This window comes from Bubalus bubalis, chromosome 3 (genome assembly GCF_019923935.1).
Source record: "Bubalus bubalis isolate 160015118507 breed Murrah chromosome 3, NDDB_SH_1, whole genome shotgun sequence".
Taxonomy (NCBI): Eukaryota; Metazoa; Chordata; class Mammalia; order Artiodactyla; family Bovidae; genus Bubalus; species Bubalus bubalis.
In genome coordinates this window covers 1,922,040-1,946,866 of record NC_059159.1, presented here as the reverse complement: position 1 = coordinate 1,946,866, position 24,827 = coordinate 1,922,040, and the positions used below count along the sequence as shown (strand labels likewise).

Below are 24,827 nucleotides of genomic sequence, written 5' to 3'. Positions count from 1 at the left end.
AAAGGAGGAGGTAATTGGGGAGGTCCCTGAGAGCCCCAGAGGGGAAGGGGTTCAGGACCCAAATCAAAGAGGCGGCCTTGGGTGGGAGGAGCTGCAGACCACCCGGAAGGAAAGTCAGGAATAGAGGCAGAAGCGCACGGTGTTTTGAGGAGCCATGGTGATTTGAGGGGTGATGGTCATTTGTGCGGTGATGGTGATTTTAGGGGGCATGGAGATTTGTGGGGCCACGGTTATTTGTGGGACGATGGTGATTTGAGGGGCCATAGTAATTTGTGGGGCGATGGTGATTTGAGGGGTGATGGTAATTTGAGGGGTGACAGTTGATTTATGGGGCGTTGGTGAGAAGGTGGTGCTCTCTCTGATCGCTCATCTTTCCTCGAAGTTTGTGGGTGCATTGTGAGCTGTAGGCAGACAGTGGATGCAGAGGGTTTGTGCACGAGGTGGGCCTCCCTCTTCATGTCACAGAGGGAGTGCACCCTGCTGAAATTTTGCCTCCAAAGAAGGGGGCTTCTGCACAACATTCGGCATCATCGTTCAGATAGTGTCCATTCACTAGGCTTAGTTGTCGACGTGGTATTCAGATGTCTCTGTCCCCTCCTGTTGCCTTAGACCTTTTCAGTGACCTTGATGAGGATTGCAGCCTGGGTGTGATGAGTTATGAGGTTTCCACATCAACTCTGAATGAAGTCTTCACGAAACTGGAGGGAAACTCAATGGCTGAGCAAGGTACGTCCATTCGTATGCGTCATGGGAGACCAATTTGCAAATGGTCGTGTGTCAGCTTAGTGTCTAGAGTATCTTGTGTGTGGCTCTCACCAAGAACGAGGCACAGTCCAGATCTGATTGTGCTGTTTGGGAAGGGCTGTCAGCCTTTTCCTCACGTAATCACCAGGACTAAACACAGGTCCCTTCTTGGCGCATCCCAGACTTCCCTTCAGAAATGAGTTGCTTCTTCTTTTAGCTGCTGTCTCCTCTCCCAGAGAATCCCTGCTTCTTGGATTCTCTGAGGATGTCAGAGGCTCTCCATCAGGGTCATGAAGTCTGAGCAGATATTTCTTGTCAAGATTGCCCTTACCTTGTTCATATGCAGAATTTCATTGAGCCTTAATGGGGAAAAGGATTCAATAATCTCCTAAGGTGTGTTTTGGTGGTGGTGGCGGTTTATTCGCTAAGTCATGTCTGACTCTTTGTGACCCCATGGACTTTATGTAACCCACCAGGCTCCTCTGTCCATGGGATTTCCCAGGCAAGAATACTGGAATGGGTTGTCATTTCCTTCTCCAAGGGATCTTCCCAACCCAGGGATTGAACCCTGGGTTCAATCAATGGGTCTTTTGCATTGACAGGCAGATTCCTTACCACTGAGCCACCACGGAAGCCCAACGTGTGTTTTAACAGACAATGACAAAAAGAGCTGTCATTCTGCAGCCTTTATGGCAGACACTTTGATGGACGTGTGGCTATATTGCAATTACCTTCCTATAAGAACTTTTATGGGCTTTTCAGATGGCTCAGGGGTAAAGAATCCTCCTGCAGTGCAGGATGTGTGGGTTCAGTCCTGGTCGGGGAGATCCCCGGGAAAAGGAAATGGCAACCCACACCAGTATTCTTGCCCAGGAAATCCCATGGACAGAGGAGCCTGACGGGCTACAGTCCTTGGGGTTGCAAAGAGTCGGACACAACTGAGCGACTAACAACAAAATAACCTTTGTGACAGATGCCATGGGCACACTTTTACACGTGAGAAAATCAGGCCAAACAGCAGGTAAATGGTTTGTCCCAAATCATGCTGCTTGTACGGCATGTATTTGGGAATCAGGTACCGATCTGGTGGTTTCAGATCTGACAATTTTTCCGCATAAAATTTTAAGTAGATATTTAGGCATCCATGACTGGGTGTTCCTGTGGAAGAGATTTCTTGAAATTCCTCAGAATATTGTCACATATGGGACCTTCTCTGTCTTTTCAAAGATTGGGCATACTGTGATCATCTTTCCTGAGTTCCACGTTTGGTATGAATTCACCGTATTTTCCCCACTGAGTTTATTGAATGTGGGCATCATGCACCTGATTTGCTTCCAACCTTCTTTGCTTTGTAACCACAAACATTCTAAAACCATGTTTAATATTGTTACAAAGAGAAAGCTGTGGTGCCCATGATGCCGTTAGTAATGTGTGTGTATTCTGTGTGTGTGCACGTGTGTGTAGATTTTGAACAAGTGGAGATGAGCAGGGACACAGGACGGCTGCATGAGATGGATCCACCTTGCCCTTCTGCCCCCGAGATGCAGAAGGCCATGAGCGTCGCTGGCCTCTGGAGGCTGCAGTTCTGGGCGATGGCACGGCTCCGTTTCTTACAGTTAAGACGAGGAAAGAAAGGGCTTCTGACCCTGTGAGTATAGGGGCACGTGGCTTCTTAGACAGTGAGTGTCAAGAGAGGGTTAAACGGGGGGGGAATCTGAAACTAGAATATGATGAAATACTACTCAGCCATAAAAAACTGAATAATGTCATTTACAGCAGCAGATGAGCCTAGGGATTGTCGTAGTGAGGGAAGAAAGTGAAAGACAAATATACCATATCACTTATCTGTAGAATCTTCTAAAAGGTACAAATGAACTTATTTACAAAACAGAAGCAGAGTTTGCTAACTTGTTACAGTTAGCAAAGGAGAAGTGTTGGGGGTGGCGGGTAAATTGGAGCTTGGGATGAACACGCACGCAGTACTACATGAAACATAGATGACTGATAAGGACCTGCCATGCAGCCCAGGGAGCTCTACTCTGTAATGACCTATACTGGAAAAGAATTTTAAAAAGAACAAAAATTAAATTGTTATTTTGGATCTAAAAAAGCGGACAAGCAAACAAAAATCCTAGAACACAGTACCCCCAGCAGCATCCCTGCCAGGGGACAGGTGAATGTCGAGTTTGGTTATACCCACAGTGGGAACACCTGACGTTAGGGCTTGAGCAGCCTTCTCCACATGTCCGTTTAACTTTCATAGTGGGATAGCCTGTGTTTATATCGCAATGCCAGGCTTCCCTCGGGGCTCAGCAGTTAAGAACCTGCCTGCCAATGCAACAGACTCGGGTTCAGTCCCTGGGTTGGGAAGATCCCCTGGAGGAGGGCATGGCAACCCACTCCAGTATTCTTGCCTAGAGACTCCAATGGACAGAGGAGCCTGGCAGGCTACAGTCCATGGGGTCACAGAGAGTCAGACACGACTTAGGACTGAGCATGCACCCACACACGGCATGTGAAGGTGTGACTTGCAAAATTTTAGCACCAATTATAGATGGCACTCAACAAATACTTGTGAAATGTCTGGCTGAATAAATAACACTGTTCTGTCACAGTGGTGTCCATATGGTAATATTGCTGTATTTATAGACTGTTCGTGTTTGGAGTTGCAGTGTTCCCTTTGATAGTGGAAAGCATATTCTATGCTGTGTTGAATGAAACCACTGATTTGGAGTTTAAACCTGAGTTGTATTTCCTCTCTCCGGGACAACTTCCCCAAGACCCCCGTACCAGCTTATTGATCATCAATAACACAGGTAAACAGGAAAACAAAATTTAAATCCATAAAAAAGTGATTTTTATTGTTAAATAGCACAGGTAGGGGGAAGCAAATTATAAGAAAGTAAAATGGGCGTTTAAACCTCACTATGGAAAAGAACTTGGTGAGGGGTGATGCGTGTCTGTGACTTTGGAGCTGCTGGGACAGCCGGAAGGAGACTGAGTTGCCGTGTAACTCATCTGACCTGCCAGTCTGTCCGCCTGAGGGTCCTCAGCTCTTCTGGGAGATGGAGACGGGTTTCTGTACTCACAGAAGCACTCGGTTTTCAGGTCTCTGTGTTACAGCAGCCTAACCCACGCCAGAAACTCTATACACGCCGACTGATAACGTGACAATGGCATTGTTATACACTATATGCCCCTCCAACAAAATCGAGGAAGATTCTTTAAGACCGATTAGAACCCATGATCTTGTTACCCTAAATGATGGGCAATTGGTTTTGCCTAACTGCTTATTTCAGGCGTCTTCCGTGGCTCAGTGGTAACAGAAGATAGTGGAATGGCTTCTCTTTCACGGGCCAGTATTATTATTCCTTTGCTGCCCACAGAGACACGCCTTTACTCGGCATTCTACAAATCTTGACTGTGTGTGTGTGGTTTATTTTTTAAAATGGTCACACGTGTTCTTGCTTTCTGTGGCCTTCTGTTCTGGATTTCATGCTAGAATCAAACATTGAAGATTTTATACAGTCACTGAAGCATCAAAATATACTTTTGGAGGTGGATGACTTTGAAAATAGAAATGGCACCGAAGATCCCTCTTACAATGGGGCCATCATCGTTTCTGGGAAACGAAAGGTATGCTTGCCGCTTGCCTCTTGTGTTTGCTTTTATGAAAACAAGCTAAAGTGCTACATTTTAGCTGATTTAAACACTGTGAAAAGTCAACCCAGCTAGTATACAGTGACAACTCAGAAACACGTGGGGTTATCATTGAATAAACTGTGACATTTAAATAAGTTGTTGTAAAACATCTTTATCTTAAATTTTAAATTAGAAGATTTTTTACATTTGAAGGTACCTAGATGTCATTGCATTATTCAGACTCAATAAAATATTAGACCTTCTGAGTACCAACCCCTACAATTTTGAATTTAAAAAATCCCATTTAATGATGAGCTACCCAAATGATATTTTTATATATTGAGAAAATACATTAAATACTATAATAATCACATGAAATCTCTGGGAGGAAAGTGCTCTCAGTTTATTATTTAATATTTTAATATGTTTCAGTTTGGGTAACAGAGTGCAAGTAATAGAGACCCTCTCACAGGAATAAGACTGTTGAAAAATACATCCCAATCTTCAGTAAAACTCCGAGTTTACATCCCAGTGGAAAGCTGGGGCCGGATTCCATGAAGCTGGCTGTTTCTTTCTTGCTACAAGGGAAATAAAGCAAAAGTTGTTGAAGATGAATCACTAGATCTCCCGACAGCAGGCACTTGGGAAAATGTGTAATCTCTGTGCCGACTCGCGGGAACTCGGCTGCTTCTCAGCGGCTTTATTTGTTCCTGATCTCAGGTGTTTGCTGTGTGAACGACGGGTAACATTGGACGATGCAGGAACAGTTTTAGAATTCTGTGTGTCTCTGGCTGTGCTGGGCCTCCCCTGCTGTGCACAGGCTTTTCTCTGGGTGCAGCGAGTGGGGCTCCTCTCCAGACTCGGCTTCTCTTGCTGGGACCACGGGCTCTAGGTGCGTGAGCTCAGTAGCTGCGGTTCCCGGGCTCTGGAGCACAGGCGCTATAGTTGTGGGCTTAGTTGTTCCGTGGAATGTGGGATCTTCCCGGACCAGAGATCGAACCTGTCTCCTGCATGGGCAGGCGGATTCTAAAGAATCCACTGAGCCACCAGAGAAGCCTGCGTGAGCATCTTTATAAACATGAAGAACATAAAGGTGGTCTCAGAAAGTGTGAAAATGCTTCATTGGCAGTGTAATCCCATGCTTACCTCCTACCCAGAAAATCAGGGTTCCTTTGCTTGGTCTCTGTAAGCTTAGTGTCCCCTTGTCGGGGCCACTGTTAAATCCTGGTCGATAAAACTTCCTCGTAAGCAAAATGAGAACGAATGATTTCAAATCAGTAACACTGATAAAAATGCATATTGCAAGCTCTGCTATCTGCTCCACCAGAACCTAATGTACATGACCTCATTTAAGCCGCGTCCCAGCCCGTTCACTGCCACCCCACAAGAGAAAGGCGATGCTCAGAAAGGCCAGTTCCCTCAGGCGGCCACACAGCCAGATGCGCCGCTGCTACGCTCCCTCGTCTTCAGCGGCGTGGAATCGTCACGTTGTTTGTCTTTGTCTCCCGGGAAGGACTACCGCTTCTCAGTCGTGTGCAACACCCAGCGGCTGCACTGCTTCCCCGTCCTCGTGAGCGTCGTCAGCAGCGCGCTGCTCCGGATGCTTAATCAAGCACAGTGCATTCGGACCGAGAGAAGCGCACCCCATTTGGTAAGCGCTGGGTTTGCTCGTTTACCTTCTTGGGCTGTTGAGTAAGTCCTACGGGTCCTCTGGATCGTCAGAACCATTTCGTCTTAATTTTTCAAACAGACTATATTTAGCAACGTATGATTTTTCCTAAGTTATTACTAAAGGATTTGCATGAGGGGATATTTTTCAGTATTCTGTCATAGTCTCCTAGGGAATCTTCTGAAAAACTACAAGGTTGACTGCAGAAGTGTCTTGGAGACAGAGAGTGAGTGAGTGTGTGTGTGTGTGTGTGTGTGTGTGTACAACGGGTTGGAAGTTGGGAGCCCTGGTAACCAGCTTTAGAATCGTGTAAAGCCAGTATTACTTGGTGGTGGACCTTTCATTGACTCCACGGGTAGCGGATTGACTGAAATGAAGGAGAATCCGCTGGCTCTTGGGCCACCTTCCCTTCGGATCCATCCCTTCACTCATCCATCATTGCTCTGCATCACAAGGGTGTCTGATAACCAGAGCCACGTTCTCAGGGGTCTTTGTCAGCCGGCTCTAGCCTGGATTTAGACAGCAGGAAGCAGAGATTGGAGCCAGGAGGGCAGAAAGGTCGCACACCGTGGGCTTTGGTCACATCACCTCCCCTTCACCTTCTAACCCGGAAGGAACAATGGCTTCCTTACCCTTGATTCCTCCACTCTCCCCACCTGCATAATCTTTGCGTGATTGACTTCCCTCTGTTTTAAGTACTGAAGGTGGTGAAGACTTTCTGATTAGACCCCCACTGGTACCCTAGAGGATCTCCTGAAGTGGACCCTGACTATTCCAAACCAAGAGGTTGCGAGAGCAAGAAACGCAATTGGAGACAGAGCCATCAGAAACATGAGCCCGATCTGTGACAGAGGGCTGAGCTCGGTCTGGGCCTTCACTGCCTTAGTGGTGCTGGGTGCACACATGGGGGAGACGGGGAAGACTGAGCTGAGCTGAAGCTGCCGCTGTTCGTGAGAGCGGGGCAGTGGCCGGACAAGGGGGTCTGAAGGGATCCTGTCAACAGAGGAGCCGCTGGCTAGACTGGGGGGGCTGCAGCCCCTCTTGGTCATTGACTTTCCTCATTTTATTGCTTGTTTGTACAGGATCAAAATGGACCGAGGCCCCATGGTTATTCTCTTAGACATCCCCAGAGGGGCATACCTTTCTCCCTTCAGCCATTCTCAGAAAGACGGTGATGCGTTCTCCCTGCTGAAACATTAGAATTTGTAGATGTAGCTTCCAAAGCCTGAAGGAAAGTTTGAGAATGATTTTGAGACAGGCTACTGCCCTGGCCTCCTGTAATTAATCCTGGAGGCAGCCCTGTACCTGGGTGTGCTAAGTCGCTCAGTCGTGTCTGACTCTTTGTGACCCCACGGACTGTGGCCCACCAGGCTCCTCTGTCCATGGGATTCTCCAGGCTAGAAGACTGGAGTGGGCTGCTATGCCCTCCTCCAGGGGATCTTCCGGACCCAGGGATCAAACCCAAATCTCTGACATCTCCTGCACTGGCAGGCAGGTTCTGTACCACTGCGCCACCTGGGAAGCCCGCCCCGAGCTTAAGGCCAGACTCAGACACCGATTTGGGGGAAGTGAGTTCAAGTTTCTCTCTTTGATGGTGGGCTTAGTGCAGCGAGGTTTCCTTTCAAGTCTGTGCTTCAGAAGCTCCCACTCAGCTACCAGTATCTTCACCTCTTCTTCATCACTAGGTTTGCTGGGGAAGACGTTTGCTCAGGCCTGAATTATCTACTTCTCTCATCATTCCTTAATTATTAGTTTTTGTATTGTGGTTTAAAAAAAGCCCCATAACACAAAAACTTACCATCTAGTCATGTCTTACAATGTCTTTATTTTTGATTGAAGGACAATTGCTTTAAGGTATATTGTTGGTGTCAGCACGGAGCAGCCGTCGGCACACATAGACCCCTCCCTCCTGAAACAGCCCGGCTCCCACCCACCGCACCCCCGAGGCTGTCCGCTCTGTTTCAGCTCCCTGAGGCACACAGCAGATTCCACTGGCTGTCATTTCATCTAGGCGTTTTTAAGGGTACACTTCGGAAGTGTTCAGTATATTCACACTGTCGTGAGTCACATCTCCGGAACTCTTCTGTTCTGCAGAATTAGCACTTTATCTCCATCAAACAAGACTCCCTGCTCCCCGCCAGCCATGGCCCCTGCTGACCCCCGTTCTGTGGCTCTTTCTGGGAATCTGACTCGTGTCAGTGGATCACTTACCAGCACTCGTCTCTCGTGCCTGGCTTCCTTCCCATTTCCCTGACACCCCTCAGTTCACGCGTGTTGCAGCATGTGACAGCGCTTCCTCCTTTAAGGGTGAATGATTCTGCTCATGCATACCCATTCATCTGTCTGAGGACTTGTGGCTGCTTATGTCCCTTGGCTCGTGTGAACAGCACTGCTATGAACAGTGCAGACAGGTCTCTGCTTTCAGTTCTTTTCGATACACGCCCTGAAATGGTTCTGAGTCATTTTTCACTTGTCTTTTTTTTCCCTCGGAGTTGAAGCTTCACGTTGAGTGATCAGGAACTTCTACCCCTCCCCACCTCCGTGGGTGGAGATCGATGAACCAGATGTGCGTGTTTGATTTTTCAGTACTTCCAGAAGCACGTGCTTTTGTGAAGATGGGTATTTCTTTGCCTTTTTACAAATGCTCACTGGTTTTAAGCACTTTACTATATGGATGTGGTTAATGAATTGTTTTGTTGAGGTGGCATCGACTTAGAGCGTTATATCAAGGTTTTCTGGTGTGACACTATGCTTCTGCTCGTGTGCCCCACCAAGCGCATCCTCTGTCTGCAGGGCCACATGCTGCTCCGGACGGGGCTCCCCCACGGCTCGTTCTTCTTGTTTCTCGTCACGTGCAGCCTGTGTCCTTACATCGCCATGAACAGTGTCAGCGATTACAAAGTAAGAAGAGGGAGGAGGGAAGAAAAACGCGGGGGCCTCAGCCAGTCTGTGTTCAGTGCTGTGGGTTTTCTCACAGGAAGACAGTGTAGCGTGTTTAACTCAGATAATACAGTTCGATATCATTTCTATCAAGTCAGAAAAGTTCAGAGAAGGCAATGGCACCCCATTCCAGTACTCTTGCCTGGAAAATCCCACGGACGGAGGAGCCTGGTAGGCTGCAGTCCATGGGGTCGCTAGGAGTCGGAAGCGACTGAGCACCTTCACTTTCACTTTTCACTTTCACGTATTGGAGAAGGACATGGCAACTCGCTCCAGCGTTCTTGCCTGGAGAATCCCAGGGACGAGGGAGCCTGGTGGGCTGCCGTCTATGGGGTCGCACAGAGTCCGACACGACTGAAGCGACTTAGCAGCAGCAGCAGCAGCAGAAAAGTTACTTCTAAGAACACAAAGTGCTTGTTACTTCAAAATGATAGGAAAAGGACAACAGTCTGGCGGGCACTCAAATTAATCTAAGCCTTCAAAGGAGAATATGATAAAATTTTCAACCACACTATTTCCTAACCACAGGGAAGAAATCATTGATATTGAAATCGAGGACCACAGTTAAGACTTTAATCCACTTGCCATTGTGCAGAATACAGTTTTTTGGTTGTATTTGTGTTGGGTCATGCCCATTATGGAGGCAAGATAATCCCATCAGATTTAACAAGTCATCTCTTACCATCTGAGTCAGTAATTATCCAGGAGCATATTTATATAATGGAGAATTTACTGTTCTTCAGATGACAAAATAGCATTTCTTTTGAAGGAGACTGATTCAGGCTTTGATCATTAGGAGGCTACTGTTCTATTTATTCTTCAAACCTACCAGATAAAACAATTCTTATGTTTAAACGTCCACCGTGATGCAACTGGCTCTTTTGTCATTGGCCTCCTAAAAGCGGTGTACACGTAATTAAGATATTGAAAAAGTGAAAGTGAAAGTCACTCAGTCCTGTCTGACTCTTTGTGACCCCATGGACTATACAGTCCATGGAATTCTCTAGGCCAGAATACCAGAGTGGGAAGCCTTTCCCTTCTCCAAGGGATCTTCCCAACCCAGGGATCGAACCCAGGTCTCCCGCATTGCAGGTGGATTCTTTACCAGCTGAGGCACAAGAAATGCCCAAGAATACTGGAGTGGGTAGCCTATCCCTTCTCCAGCGGATCTTCCCAACCCAGGAATTTAACCAGAGTCTCCTGCATTGCAGGCAGATTCTTTACCAACTGAGCTATCAGGGAAGCAGATTAAAATATTAAAATTTTAAAATATTAGACTTTTAAAAATTTTAGGGACTTCCCTAGTGGTCCAAGTGGTTAAGACTTCGCCTTCCAATGCATGGGGTGCAGGTTTGATATCTGGTCAGGAAGCTAAGATCCCGTGTGCCTGACAGCCAAAAAAACAAAATATGAAACAGAAGCAGTATTGTGACAAATTCAATAAAGTCTTCAAAGAATGGTCCACTTCAAGACACTTAAACCTTTTTAAAAATGTATTAGAATATTAGATTATATTTACCTTTGAAAATCACCTGATGTGGTTTTTTGTTTGTTTGTTTGTTTGTTTTGTATTTGAATTCCAACTGAATCCATGTATCTGCTGTGGTTTTCCATCAGAAGAGAACCAAGTCCCAACTGTGGATCTCTGGCCTCTTCCCCTCTGCGTACTGGTGTGGGCAGGCGCTAGTGGATGTCAGCCTCTACAGTCTCATGCTCCTTTCCATGTATTTGATTTTCTACCTAGCAAACAGAGAGCACATTTATCTCACAAGTCAAGTTGTATTTGCTTTGGTAAGTAACAATGGCACAGACAGTATCTTACACAGCAGTTCATGGTGAACTTTCACACTGATGCAGTTTCATACAGTCGTGACGTTTCCATTCTTAGTTTGTCACACACCCAAACAGAAACCATGCGGAGAGCATGTGTGACGAGAAGCGTCAGCAACGCTTGTAACCTCTCCCTCAGTTAATGTTTCATTTTTTTGACTTTGGTGTTTCTTTGTATTATCTTCAGGTTGTCCTGACGCTTGGTTATGCAGCTTCACTTGTCTTCCTGATGTACGTGATAGCATTTATTTTTCGTAAGAGGAGAAAAAATAGCGGCCTCTGGTCATTTTGCTTCTATATAGTAAGTATTTACACAAACAGTTCTTTTTCAAACTTTCAGTGTAACATTAAACACAGTCGCGTTTGCCTGGAGCAATGGGGACAGTCAAGACCTTAAAATCACACCCGAGAAAGGGGAGCGAGTGTAGCATGTTACAGTCAGTGATGTTCCTGGAGAATTCGTGTACGACCTTGACTCGAATTTACAGAGAAGGTTCGTGTGCTATGCCTGCTAAGTCGCTCCGTCCTGTCCGACTCTTGGTGACCTTGCTGTGGCCCGCCAGGCTCCTCTGTCCACGGATTCTCCAGGCAAGAACACTGGAGTGGGTTGCCATTCCCGTCTCCCCTATCCAGGGATGGAAACTGTCTCTCTTGCGTCTGCATTGGCAGGTGGGTTCTTTAGTAGCACCACCTGGGAAGCCCCTGGCGTCGCAAAAGAGTTGGACATGACTGAGCAACTGAGCACGTAAGATCACTGAAAACTTGGATGGAAATGTTTATCAAAACTCTGGGGTTGCCTAATCTCAGCATTTCAGGTGCCTTTTAGTGAACTCCTCAGCTGCTGGTGGAATGTCTGTCTTGCATACACAGCTCTCAGTTCTTGGAGTAGGAGTCTTGAAATCACAAGAGGAACCCAACCAAAGTCCACCTGCTAAGAAAATGTGCATGATGTCATCCACTGATTTCTGTAAGAAGTTGGCAGCGGATTGTCCTGGTCAGCAGCTAGCTGTTGACTCACCCTTTCTCAGTGGACAGCGTTCTGATTTGGCATCTCTAGGTAGTATTGGGTTGGCCAAAAAGTTAAGATGTTATGGAAACACCCAAGCGAATCTTTTTGGCCAACCCAGTATTTCTCGGTATTCAGCTGGTAGTGTCTGTAGAGATACTTTTATTTGGAGGACTGATTTTGAGACAGTCATGAAAATCTGGTGCACCAAAGTCTTTCCATTCGTACTTTGCCATGAGAACTCTTTTTTTCCTCCCCCTCCCCCAGCCAACAGACTTAATAATACTGCACAATGTAAACCCAGAAGCTGGGTAAGCAGAACAGATGTCAGTCTGACTGACAGTTGATTTCTTTTTAGCCCGTACTCTTGGTTTGCATACGTCCAGAAAAGATGGACAAAAAATTTGTGCACACACTTTGTGTTTTTTTGTCGTTTCGGCTGTGAATAAAGTCTCTTTCAGGGCTGATGTTCAAGCGATGTCAGGGTTATTGGCCAACAGGGCCTCTGATAGGTCTGCTCCTGTCAGAGTGAGTGAGGACCCAACTATCCTGGTGTGAGCAACCTCGGAGACACTCTTTGAGCTTACTGGTCTTCAGTCCTAAGTCATCAGCAGCCCGGAGTCGTGCTTCCTTTTTCTTTATGTCTTTGCCCACTCACTCTGTTGGCTCTCGTTGAGCAGAATCCACTCCAGGCTGAGATTTAGTAAATGCTGCTGCTGCTAAGTCACTTCAGTCGTGTCCGACTCTGTGCGACCCCGTAGACGGCAGCCCACCAGGCTCCCCCGTCCCTGGGATTCTCCAGGCAAGAACACTGGAGTGGGTTGCCATTTCCTTCTCCGGTGCATGAAAGTGAAAAGTGAAAGTGAAGTCACTCAATTGTGTCTGACTTATAGCGACTCCATGGACTGCAGCCCACCAGGCTCCTCCGTCCATGGGGTTTTCCAGGCAAGAGTACTGGAGTGGGGTGCCATTGCCTTCTCCGTTTAGTAAATGCACTTCTAGACGAATGCCCGCTGCAGTGTGTCGAGTGAGAAGGCAGCCGCTGGGTTACCAGGCACTCCCCACTCACCCTGTCTGCACAGATCAGACAGCCTCTCAGATGAGGACTCACTCAGCATCTCCGGTAGAACCACGCCTCCCCCTCAGCTTTCGCTGTGGGAGTGGGCCGGGGAGGGGCTTTCCTCACGGATGAAGGCTCTGCAGTGATGCTTTCAGTTGGGAAAAACGAGAAAGAATTTTCTCAGCAGATTTCAAAGTGCGTCAACTCCAACAGCAGATGACAGCGCTTCCAGAGCTCGAGACGTCAGACTCTGCCGGAGCAGAGCGCCCGTGTCTCTCCACTTAGAGAGCAGAGACCCTCCCCAGAGCGGAGCTTCCATGTGTCTCCACTTAAAGAGCAGAGACCCTCCCCTTGTCTCCCCGGCTCTCGCCCGGTTCTGTACATAGTAAAGCATGCAGGGCAGGTGAGGGCAGGCTTCCTCCAGCACCTAGTAGAAGCAGACTGGAGTCTGCACCGTCTTACTGTGAATTCCTCCTGCAGAATTCCTCAGCGGCAAGTGAATAAATGAACAAACAAGGAAATTTGGCTTTGTCATTTCTAAGGAGAGTCATGATGATACCAAGGCGTTTTCTGTTAGGTTTGTGGATTAATATGATGACTAAGACATTCCCACTCTCATGTGAATAAGTAAGCCTTAGCAAATAAAGAACCACAGCACAGAACTGAACTTTTGACACTGAAAAACTACATTTTTCAAATAAAAATATATCTATAAATTATTGGAGATCTTTTTTCTACAAATGATTGGAGATCTTTTTTCCCCTTTATTGCCAATTAATTTTAAATTCATTATGGATTAAAATAAGACAAAGCAGTATTGCAAAAACAAAGCAAATTTTGCAAACTAAAAATTTCTTTCTTCACAATATAAAAAATACACCATAGTGTTACAGTGTCATACTTGTTTATGTACTTTCGGATTATTTTCCTTTTTCTTTGCATTTGTCAGTTTCATTTTTTATACCACTGAAAAGTAACCACATATTTACGGAATATTGAAATGCCAGATTTGAAAAATAATTAAGATTATCTAATATAATTCTCCTCATTTTATGGAGGGAAAAAATTAAGTATTCTGTTTTTGGATTTTTTTTTCTTTGATGCTTTAATCCTTTATAATTTCTTTTTTTTAATTTTTTATTGAAGTGTAGTTCATTTGCAGTGTTGCGTTTAATTTCTGCTGCTCAGCAGAGTGACTGTGACATGTGTCCTTCCTTTCCCGTTGTGCTTGATTGAGGCACATTGACTGTAGCTCCCTGTCCTCTATAGCACGACCTTGCTTATCCGTCCTGGACATAACAGTTTGTATCTGCTAGTCAAGTAACCTATTTAAAGTCACACAAAAATTAGTGACAGACTCGGGATAAAACTGAGGTCTCAGTGAGTCTGTTTGAACAATTTAGCTCTCACTTTCGTCTCCAGATTTTCCCTCTAAGAATTTCCTGTTGGGAGCGGAAGGTCATACACTTTCTGATAACAAAATCTCCTCCCTTCCCTTCTCCCTTGGAAAGGAGTGTGCCTGCACGAGGTGAAACTCCCATGTATTTGATCAGAACACCCGCATCTCACGTATTTCCTCAGATATCAGTGGACCGAGCGTGTGTGGCGCTAACATGCTTCCCCTTGCCTCGTAGGTCACGATCATCACATTTGGCATCATTGTGCTATTTGGCTCAGGCGTCCCTGTCCTGATACCTTGCATGGCTTTAGCTCCCTCAGCAACCTTGATTGGATTTATAGCTTTTTTGCAAGAGGTAAGAAATGTTATCAAACGTGCCATTAATTTTGAATGTGCAGCCCATTAAAGTGCTTTGCCTAAATCTACGAAAACAGACAGCAGGCTGGTGTTTTCCTGGAGCCGAGGTGGGAAAGGAGTGGGTGTCTCTTTGGGGTGGTGGAAATGTTCCTAAGTTAATTGCGGTGATGCTCTTGCAGCTCTGCGAATTTACTAAAAATCTTTGAATCGCACACTTAAAATGAATGAATTTTATGGCATGAGAATTTACCCACAATAAAGCCGCTTTGAAAGCTTTGCTGGGAGTTCCCTGGCGGTTGGTAGTTAGGACTCAGCACTTTTGCGGTGGAGGGCCCAGGTTCAGCCCCTGGTCAGAGAACTAAGATCCCGAAAAGCACACCAGGCAGCCAAAAAATAAAAATAAAAGCTTCTGCCATATGCACTTTACAAAAGGTAAACATTGTCAAATGTATTTAAAATGAATGCCAGATGGAAGCACGTTGTCTGATTCCATGGTATTCATTATCCAGTGTGAGCATATACTCACATACAATAACACTTACTCACTGAGAAACAGAAGTAAACTGATGCTGAAGCGCCAATACTTTGGCCACCTGATGCGAAGGTGGTCATTTCCAGTCTTTGGAAATGACCCCGATGCTGGGAAAGATTGAGGGCAGGAGGAGAAGGGGACAACAGAGGATGAGATGGTTGGATGGCATCACCAACTCAGTGGACATGAGTTTGAGTAAACTCCAGGAGTTGGTGATGGACAGGGAGGTCTGGCGTGCTGAAGTCCATGGGGTTGCAAAGAGTCAGACACGACGGAGCGACTGAATACCAAACAATAACAGCTTTGCTATGCGCTGTCCCAGTAGTTAAGGCACCACAGCAAGCAGGGTAGCACTGGTCTTCCTTTCACAGTTTAGTGGAGACAAAGACAGAGCAGCCTCAGCCAGTCAGCGCCAGGGGCCTCGAGGTTGCCAAGGAGACGGCGAGGGGCGAGGGGAAGGTTCCGAGCCCAGCTGGGTCCCTGGGGAGCCCGAGGACCCTGCTGGGTCCTGAACAGTGGGCGGGGGCGGGCGGGGGAAGCCAAGGCCGGGGTGCAGGAGAGGGTGCATGGGGCACTGAGGAGGCAGGGGCACTTCACGCAGAAGAGCTGCACGGCGAGGCGCGCAGAGAGCTCGGCCAGGAGCACACCGTCTTCCAGGAAGTGGTGGCTTAAAGGGAGTCGGAGGGCTCCCCTGACCCCGTGTGCTCCCAGGGACCCGGGAAGTCGGCTGCAAAATGTCCTTTCCCTTCACTGGCACTGCCTAGAATTCCCTACTGCAAACTCATTCCTTCACGCAAAGCGTTTCTCTCCTGAGATGTAAGTCGCCCTGTCAGGCGAAATATACCAACCCACGTGTGTCACGCACGGTTGGGAAGGAATGAGTGGTTTCTGAACGTGTCGCTGATGAAGAAAGAATCACAGGATGGGACTAATTATTGTGGTGGAAACAATCGCCCCTGGGACCCAGGACAGCTCCTGGGGCCATTTAGGGCAAAGAAGGTGGAGCCCTAGAATCATTCACACTGTAGACCCCTCTGTCTGTTATGCTTGAGTAGACGGTCAGCAAACATTAAACCAAAATATCAAGGAAAAATAGAAAGAAGAGATGGACAGACTTAGGTCACCTCCTTGGAGAGGCAGGCAGGGTTGGGTAGGGGTCCTCTCTTTTCTCTGTGAGGAATTGCTTGTCACCAGGGCACAAAGGGGGAATCAAACTTAATGAGGGAAATCTCCAATATGTAAAATTCCGTGTTAATTAAATGCAAATAAGAATGCTGATGAATTTCCATTGAGCCTTTTTTTGTTTTTTTTTTTTTTTTTGGTCTTTGCAGAGAATCCGTCGATACTGGATAAAATATCAAGAGGCAAATTACGACCTGAGTGCAGCTGACTTTCTAGTGTGCCTAATAGTAAGACGGCTTTTCTACCTCATTGCCTACTTTTTTGGGGGGTTATCATTTACTATAGTAAATCTTTGATCTTTTCTGAAGTGGGCCAACTTTGAAAGTGTTTTTAATATAGTCTTACTCCAGTACTCTTGCCTGGAAAATCCCATGGACGAAGGAGCCTGGTAGGCTGCAGTCCATGGGGTCACTAAGAGTTGGGAACGACTGAGTGACTTCACTTTCACTTTTCACTTTCATGCATTGGAGAAGGAAATGGCAACCCACTCCAGTGTTCTTGCCTGGAGAATCCCAGGGACAGAGGAGCCTGGTGGGCAGCTGTCTGTGGGGTCCAACAGAGTCAGACACGACTGAAGCGACTTAGCAGGAGCAGCAGCAGAGAAAGCAATTACATTCAGATACGATTGCTTCTTATATGCATGAATAGACTGTGTAAATCCAGGATGCAGTATAAAATTAGATTTTCTTATTTATCCTATCTACTTCCCCCTCCAAATTTGGGAATTTGTAAAGAAACCCATGCAATACAACTTAAATCCTTTGCAATTAGAGATAAACAAAGCAAAAGTTAAAAAAAAAAAAATGAGAAGGGAAAGTGATTATACTGGTGTATATCGGCTGAAGAAAATTAGTGTCTTTGCATATGTGGCAGTACTTTTCTAGGCATACATCAAAAATAGTAGTCCTTGCCCTCATGGGGCTTAAATTCTGGTGGAAGGAGGCAGATAATAAACTAAATAAATAACATGCTGTGTGAGATGGATGGACTTTAAAAATAAAAACCCGCAGGAGGCAAGGAAGCGAGCTGTGGGGACATCACGGGGAGGAATATTCCCCAAGTAGCAGGGAGAAAAGTGACCCTGGCTTGATCCAGGGTCAGGCAGGTGGCCAGGTGGTTGGGGCAGGGTAGCCACAGGGGAGAGTGAAGGTCACAGAGAGAACCGAGCTGAGTGTGGGTGAGCAGAGTGGGTGGCTCGGTGATCCTGGGTCACGTCCAGGACTTTTATCTTCCTTTGTGAGAGCCAGGAGCCAGCGGAGTTTTCAGGCAAGTGCTGTGATCTGATCTATGCTCAAAATACAGCTCCCATTGCTCTGTTGAGAGTAGATGTTTGGGGCAAGGGAAGAAGAGAGACCCACAACCAGGGGCTGCGGTGTTACTGTCAGTGATTACGGCCCAGCAGGGTGAGGGGCAGCCCTAGGTTCTGGGTAACTTTGAAAAGAGAAGCAGGTCACACGTGCTGCCAGACCGGATGTAGGTTGTACAACAGGAAGAAAGACAGGAGGAGGGTTCCCCGAGTTGGATTGTTACTATAGAACTGATCTGTATGAATGCTTCACGCCTGTTTTATCTGAAGACAAAAGACCCAAACTATGATTCAGATGTTTCTGATGTGAACTCATCCCTCCGTGTAACTGTTTCTTTGCTCCTAGCCTTACTTCCAGGCTTTGCTCTTCATGTTTGTCCTGCGATGCCTAGAAGCAAAATGTGGAAAGAAAATAATGCAAAAGGATCCTGTTTTCAGGTTGGGATAAAAGTCAATTTCATACTTAATATTGCATTTTAATATTTCTAGGGAGTGGCTGCACCCCCAACCTCTTAATGCTGACTTGTATTAACAGTATAAATAGCATGGTCAGTGGATTTCTGGCTGAACTGCCAGGAAACGGGACACCCAGGCAGAGGCTTCCTTTGTAGCTCAGTTGGTGAAAGAATCTTCCTGCAACGCAGGAGACCTGGGTTCGATCCCTGCGTCAGGAAGAATTCCTGGAGAAGGAAACGGCAACCCACTCCAGTATTCTTGCCTGGAGAATCCCAAGGACAGAGGAGCCTGGTGGGCTACAGTTCATGGGGTGGCAAGAGTCGGACACAACTTAGTGACTAAATCACCCCCACCAGGCAGAGTTCTGCCATTAATCAGCTGTAGGGAGCTTTCAAGCTCTCAAAATTTTAATGAGAACTCAAATACTTGTTTGACCTAGTATGAATAGAATGCTAGATTTCTAACTAAAAAAGATAGATATTCTATAAGCAAGAAAGGTTTACTGTATAGCACAGGGACCTGTGGTCAATATCTTATAATAAGTAACAAGGGAAAACAATCTGAAAAATAATATACGTATGTACGTGTAACTGAACCACCTTGCTGTGCACCTGAACCATTGTAAGCCAACTGTACTTCAGTAAAATATGTATACTAAGAAAGCGTTTTAGTGAGAGCTCAGACACACCCTTTCCCACTCAAGAGGATCATACGTGCCTGACCAGAGCGACAGGATGGAGTTGGTTCGGCAGCACGACTCAAGTGTTTTAGCAGGGGGAGACTCTAGTAAGGGTCAGCAGTCAGGACAGGAATCCTGGAGTGGGCGGTTGCCATTTCCTTCTCCAGGGGTCTTCACCCAGGGATCGAACCCAGGTCTCCGGCACTGCAGGCAGATCCTGAGCCACCAGGGAAGCTCCAAACAGGGAAGGGTAGCAGGCAGATCCTGGGCGTGAGTAACACGGGCTCAGAGTCAGCAGAGAAGAACGCAGGGGACCACACGGCTCAGCATCAGCGGAGAAGAACGCAGGGGACCTGATTCTTAAAGCAGCGGCAGTACTTGCTGAGAAATTTGAAAGGGTCAGAGACACTCAGGAGAACAGCAGCAGCACCGAGAAGGGGATTCGTCTGCAGGGGTGGACGTTCCTGGCAAAAGAAGACTTGCCATTCACAGTCAGCCTCATCACCAGTTTGTTGAAAGGACCATGGTGAAATCACAGAGAAGCTGATTTTTTTTTTAGCTTTTCACTTTGCATTATGGTGTAGCCGACCACAATGCCATAGTTTCAGGTGAGCAGCAAAGCGACTCCACCCAGCACGTACCTGTATGTATTCCCCCTCAAGCCCCCCGCCTGTCCAGGCTGCCACATGACGAGGAGCTCCTTGTGCCTGCAGTAGGAGCTTGCTGGTTACCCGTTTTAAGTATAGCTGGGTGCACAAGTCTATGGCGGGGAGTGGAAGGGATAGTTAGAGAAGCTGATGTTTGATACATCTTTGACACCTAGCAAAAAAACCCACATGCTGTGTATTTCATCTTTTCTGCAGAATTTCCCCCCAAAGCAGAGACGCTCATTCAAATGCAGACGAACCTATAGGTGAAGACGAAGATGTTCAAGCAGAAAGAATAAGAACAGCCACCGCCCTGAACACATCAATAGAGGAGGTAGGGATGCAAGTGGCAAAATGGGTGTTAATTAATGCTCAGGAGCTCAGGAATCGAGGTTGATGTGCTGGGTTTTGTTTAGAAAGTCTGGAGTTGGGTGTGTGTGCGCGCGCTCAGTGGTGTCTGACTCTGCGACCCCATGGACAGCAGCCCGCCAGGCTCCTCTGTCCCTGGGATTCTCCAGGCAAGAACACTGGAGTGGGCTGCCATGCTCTCCTCCAGGGGATCTTCCTGACCCAGGGATTGAACACGCATCGCATGTGTCACTTGCATCTCCTGCACTGCAGGCGGGTTCTTTACCACTGAACCACCTGGGAAACCATGCATTTAAGTAATTCCTAAATATGCAGGCACTTCTTTTGAAGTCCTTGATGCTCAAAGAAGAATGCAAATCACACTGGTTTCATCTTGTTTGTTTGAGAAAAATGGCCTTGGATACATAGAGCTGCAATTTCAAACCCCCAGTTTCATGAGTCAAAGAATTTACGTGAGATTTGTTATAGAATGCCGGGTAGAGATTAAGATTTTAAGGATTACTCTTTGATTTTGATGTGGGAGGTGTTCACATGAGTCTAGATATTTCTGTTACTGGAAGACAAGAAGCCAGCCTGAAATGATGCTGTTTACTCAGTCCATTTATTTTTTGTTTGTCTCATAGATAAGTTTATTTGTGTTATAGTTTAGATTCCACGTATAAGTGATCTCATATGATACTTGTCTGTATCTTTCTGACTTAACTTCACTTAGTGTGATCATCTCTAGGTCCATCCATGTTGCTGCAAATTACCTGATTTCACTCTTTTTATGACTGAGTAATATATATATATATATATTCTTTATTCATTCATCTGCTTTTAGCAAGAAGTATTGTCAACATCCACCAGCATGTTACATCTGAGACAGGTAATGTGGATTGCCCTCGACGCAAATATGGATTGGTTCATGACAGGGCCAAGAGAGGTTCCAGGAGGCAGAGCATAGAAATGAAAAGTGACTGCTGCTTAAGAGGAAAATCACTCTGTTCTCTGTTCCAGAAACCGGTCATAATTGCTAGCTGTCTTCACAAAGAGTATGCAGGCCAGAAGAAACGGTGCTTTTCAAGAAGGAGGAAGAAGACCGCAGTGCGAAACATCTCCTTCTGTGTTAAAAAAGGTCTGGAACAGTCACTGCTTAAATTCGCCGTTATTTTTAGAGATACCCACTGAACATCGAGGTTATCGACACCGTTGTACTCGCTGAAGCATTCATTCACTCATTCAGCATATGTTTTTTGAGTGTGCCAGGGGCTGTTTAAGAATCCGGAAATATAATTATGAAACAAATAGACAAACGCATGACCTCATAGCTTTTACATCCCCGGAGGGGTCAGCAAACAGCAATGACTTATCAAGGAGGTTTCAGATGTCACACTGGCCGGTTCTGTGGGGAACATTCGAATATGTGAAATGACCTGAGTGGCTCAGGGCCACATTCACTTATGGTTGGAGTCTGAAAGCCTCAGCTGCTCAGTCGTGTCTGACTCTTTGTGACCCCATGGACTGTGGCCCACCAGGCTCCTCTGTCCATAGATTCTCCAGGCAAGAATACTGGAGAGGGTTGCCATTCCCTTCTCCAGGGGATCCTCCCAACACGTGGATTGAACCCAGGTCTCCTGCATTGCAGGTGGATTCTTTAGTGGGAAGCTTAGGCTTAGGGAAGCCTTTTCTTGAGCAGAGACAGTTAAGCCAAAATCCAGGTGATAGCAGGCTTCAGGCTGATGTAGTGGTAAAGAACCCACCTGCCAATACAGGAGACATAAGAGACTTGGATTCAGTCCCTGGGTCAGGAAGATCCCCTGGAGGAGGGCATGGCAACCCACTCCAATATTCTTGCCTGGAGAAACCCACGGACAGAGGAGCCTGGTGGGCTGCAGTCCTTGGGGTCACACAGAGTCAGACACGACTGAAGCAACTTGGCACAGCTCAGCACTGGGCGATAAGAAGGTACCAGCAATGTTAGCATGCAGAGATAAGAGCATCCCAGATGGAGGAAACAGCGAGGGCTCAGACCCAGGCATGCCTTTGGAGTGGGTGAGGCGCTCAGAGAGGCCAGCAGATGCTCTGTGAACAGAAGGGATGCTCTCAGAGGCGAGCAGGGCCCACGGGATCCAGCGTGAACAACAGCAGAGTTTAGATTTCAGGCCAGTTGAGCAGAATGCCTCTAGTGGGTTTTTGTCACCATTTAATTGATACTTTGAAAAATGTTTCACCCTGGCTATTATTTGTCCATGAATTTGGGTAGTGGACAAGTTAAGAGGCTTTCATATCATCGTACCATCTCAGATGAAAGATGATAATGACTCAGACACAGGTGGTGGAGTTTGAGACGGAGGAAAGGTGCCTGACTCCCTGGGTTTAGGAATTGCTTAGGTCCTCAGCAGGCCAGCCGTCTGCCCTATAAAAAATTATGGGCACCTTTTCCCACTGGAAAAGTAATCTGAAAAAGGACCCATGTATGGACAGCAAATGTCAGTCTCTAAGCTTTTTTTCCAAAATGTTTTATATAATTATAGGGGCTAAAGAACATGTTTTGGCAACACAAATTACATATATAAATTTCAAAATGGCAATGGAGATGAACATATATCTCAGAAAGTTGCTGAAGAAGCAGATTTATGTTATTGTTTTACTTCAATACTGATGGCGGGTGCCTCTCTTTCAGGAGAAATTTTGGGGTTGCTGGGACCTAATGGCGCTGGTAAAAGTTCGTCTGTTAGAATGATATCTGGGATGATGACGCCAACAGCTGGACAGGTAGTGCAAACGAAGATGAGGTTTCCGTTCCCCAAATAGACGTGCTATAGTAGAGGTGATGTCCTTGTGAGGCTGTACTGTGAGTAGTTTATATAGTTTTCTGTAATAAATATACGGGGTAACTGCTGTAATATTTCTTCCATGTTCACAAACTCGAGGCATTCATTAGTCACAAGTCAGTTTCTTGAGGAATCACGTGGCTGAAGACGGGCTTGCACGTTTCTGAAACCAGCACACTTTCTCAGGTGGAGCTGACGGGGTACGGTTCGGATCTGGATCAGCAGGGGGACACCAGCATCCGGTTCCTGGGCTACTGTCCCCAGGAGAACGTGCTGTGGCCCAGCCTCACCACGCGCGAGCATCTGGAGGTGTTCGCCGCCGTGAAAGGGCTGCGGCGAGCGGACGCCCGCGTGGCCATCTCACGGTACTGTGCGCCCATGAGGCTCCTCTGTGCTGTCGCTGATAAGGAGTGGGGAGTAGGGGGACATCTCCATCTTCCGGGAGCAGCAGGGGTCGAGTGGGGATGGAGGCCAGGGGCCAAACCCTGCACCCCCGGCTGGGGAACCTTTAAAAGTTAACGGCGCAGAATAGTTGTCAGTGTTCAGTGATACATAGGGTATCACTTACACGTGGAATCTAAACTGTGGCACAGATAAACTTACCGAAGAAACAGGAGCAGACTCACAGAGAACAGACCTGTGTTTGCCCCGGGGAACCCGAGATATGGAGGGATGGAGAGAGAGTCTGGGCTTGGCAGGTGCAAGCTCTCACACATAGAATGATAAATAACAGAGTCCTACTGTGCAGCACAGGGAACTCTATTCAGTATCCTGGCTTAGACCATAAGGGAAAAGAACATGACAAAGAAAGTGACAGGTATAGCTGGTGCACTTTGCTGTACGGCAGAAACTAACACAACATTGTAAACCAGCTACCCTTCAACAAAATAAATTGAAAAAATGGTAAGTGAATGAATAATCATCTATTTCATGAGAATTCAAGTTAGTTTTAAAATTTTTTATGAGATGTAAATCTTTCATGTTCAGAGTAAACTTTACTCTCTGATGGTTAGATTTTAAAATTTTTTTTTAAATTGGGGGAGAATTGCTTTGCAACGTTGCGTTGATGGTCAGTTCTGAGAGTGACGGTGCTGAGGAGGGGACCCAGGGCCGTCACCCCTGCGTCTGGTCTTCCTTCTCCCCACATCCTCTCCTGATCTCGCCGTCTGACCCTGTTTCCCACCAGGCTGGTGGACGCCTTCAGGCTGCACGAACAGCTGAACGTTCCTGTGCAGAAGTTATCAGGAGGGGCCGCCAGAAAGGTGTGTGTGTCCCTCGGGCTTCCTCTGCGGGTGGCGGGCGGTGGCAGGAACAGCCTGTGTCTCTGCCTTGCAGCTGTGTTTTGTGCTGAGCCTCCTGGGAGACCCGCCCGTCCTGCTTCTGGATGAGCCGTCCACAGGCTTGGACCCCGCGGAGCAGAAGCAGCTGTGGTGAGCAGCCCCCGCAGGGCCAGGAGGAGGGGCCTTCCGTGAAAGGAGCGTTTTTAAGCTGACCTTGGAAAAGCAGATCCACTGACCCCCTACCTGAGCGGAGACAACTCACAGTACCAGGGAAACCAGTGTTTAATGAGTAGATTCTCTCGGGGGCTTCCCTGGTGGCTCAGCAGTAAAGAACCCGCCTGCTGATGTAGGAGACAGGGGTTCGGTCCCTGGGTCGGGAAGATCCCCTGGAGGAGGGCATGACAACCCACTGCAGTATTCTTGCCTGGAGAATCCATGGACAGAGGAGCCTGGCGGGCTGCAGTCCGTGTGGTTGCAATGAGTCGGACACGACCTAGCAACTGAGCAGCACATCCCCTCATAGGGCACCAGCTTCAAGCGGCATTCGCGTGGGGTTAGAAAACCTCTCAGGATCTTACTGGCATTTTAGGTATTGCGATTTGGAATGTAGATTAATTTTGCCAGTTATTGAGATGTCTGTAACTTTTTCCTTAGAAACTATTAGCTTGCTAATACATTTTCCTCCTTTGCTTCGCCCCCCGTCCTCCGCTGCCTTTACCTAACCTGTCAAATTTGTTGATATAGATTTTCATTTAATAGTTTTTAAATTCTTCTTATGTTCCTATCGAGGACTTTATATTTGGAGTTATAAAATCCTCCAACCCACTTTCATATTTGTGTCTGTCCAGTATTTTCCCAACTTTTTAAAAGAACTTTGTTATGGAAATTTTATACAAATGGAAAGAGAATCATG

General features: G+C 46.8%; 1 protein-coding gene across 10 annotated transcripts in view; it reads left to right on the top strand.

Annotated features, from left to right (window-relative positions):
• The window catches only part of ABCA6 (ATP binding cassette subfamily A member 6), a 67,157-nt gene that overhangs the window by 37,183 nt on the left and 5,147 nt on the right, over positions 1-24,827 (top strand). For 9 of the 10 annotated variants that reach the window (XM_025279371.3, XM_025279369.3, XM_025279367.3 and 6 more), the window contains 17 exons: positions 610-726; positions 2,209-2,392; positions 3,394-3,560; positions 4,247-4,380; positions 5,900-6,037; positions 8,849-8,956; positions 10,613-10,786; positions 11,013-11,126; positions 14,526-14,645; positions 16,511-16,588; positions 18,014-18,105; positions 19,666-19,783; positions 20,818-20,935; positions 22,484-22,575; positions 22,821-22,999; positions 23,821-23,896; positions 23,970-24,064. In XM_025279371.3, coding sequence (XP_025135156.3) covers positions 610-726; positions 2,209-2,392; positions 3,394-3,560; positions 4,247-4,380; positions 5,900-6,037; positions 8,849-8,956; positions 10,613-10,786; positions 11,013-11,126; positions 14,526-14,645; positions 16,511-16,588; positions 18,014-18,105; positions 19,666-19,783; positions 20,818-20,935; positions 22,484-22,575; positions 22,821-22,999; positions 23,821-23,896; positions 23,970-24,064 — 2,104 coding nt within the window. The remainder of the gene's footprint in view (positions 1-609; positions 727-2,208; positions 2,393-3,393; positions 3,561-4,246; positions 4,381-5,899; positions 6,038-8,848; positions 8,957-10,612; positions 10,787-11,012; positions 11,127-14,525; positions 14,646-16,510; positions 16,589-18,013; positions 18,106-19,665; positions 19,784-20,817; positions 20,936-22,483; positions 22,576-22,820; positions 23,000-23,820; positions 23,897-23,969; positions 24,065-24,827) is intronic. The other variant, XM_025279368.3, reaches the window with a different exon arrangement.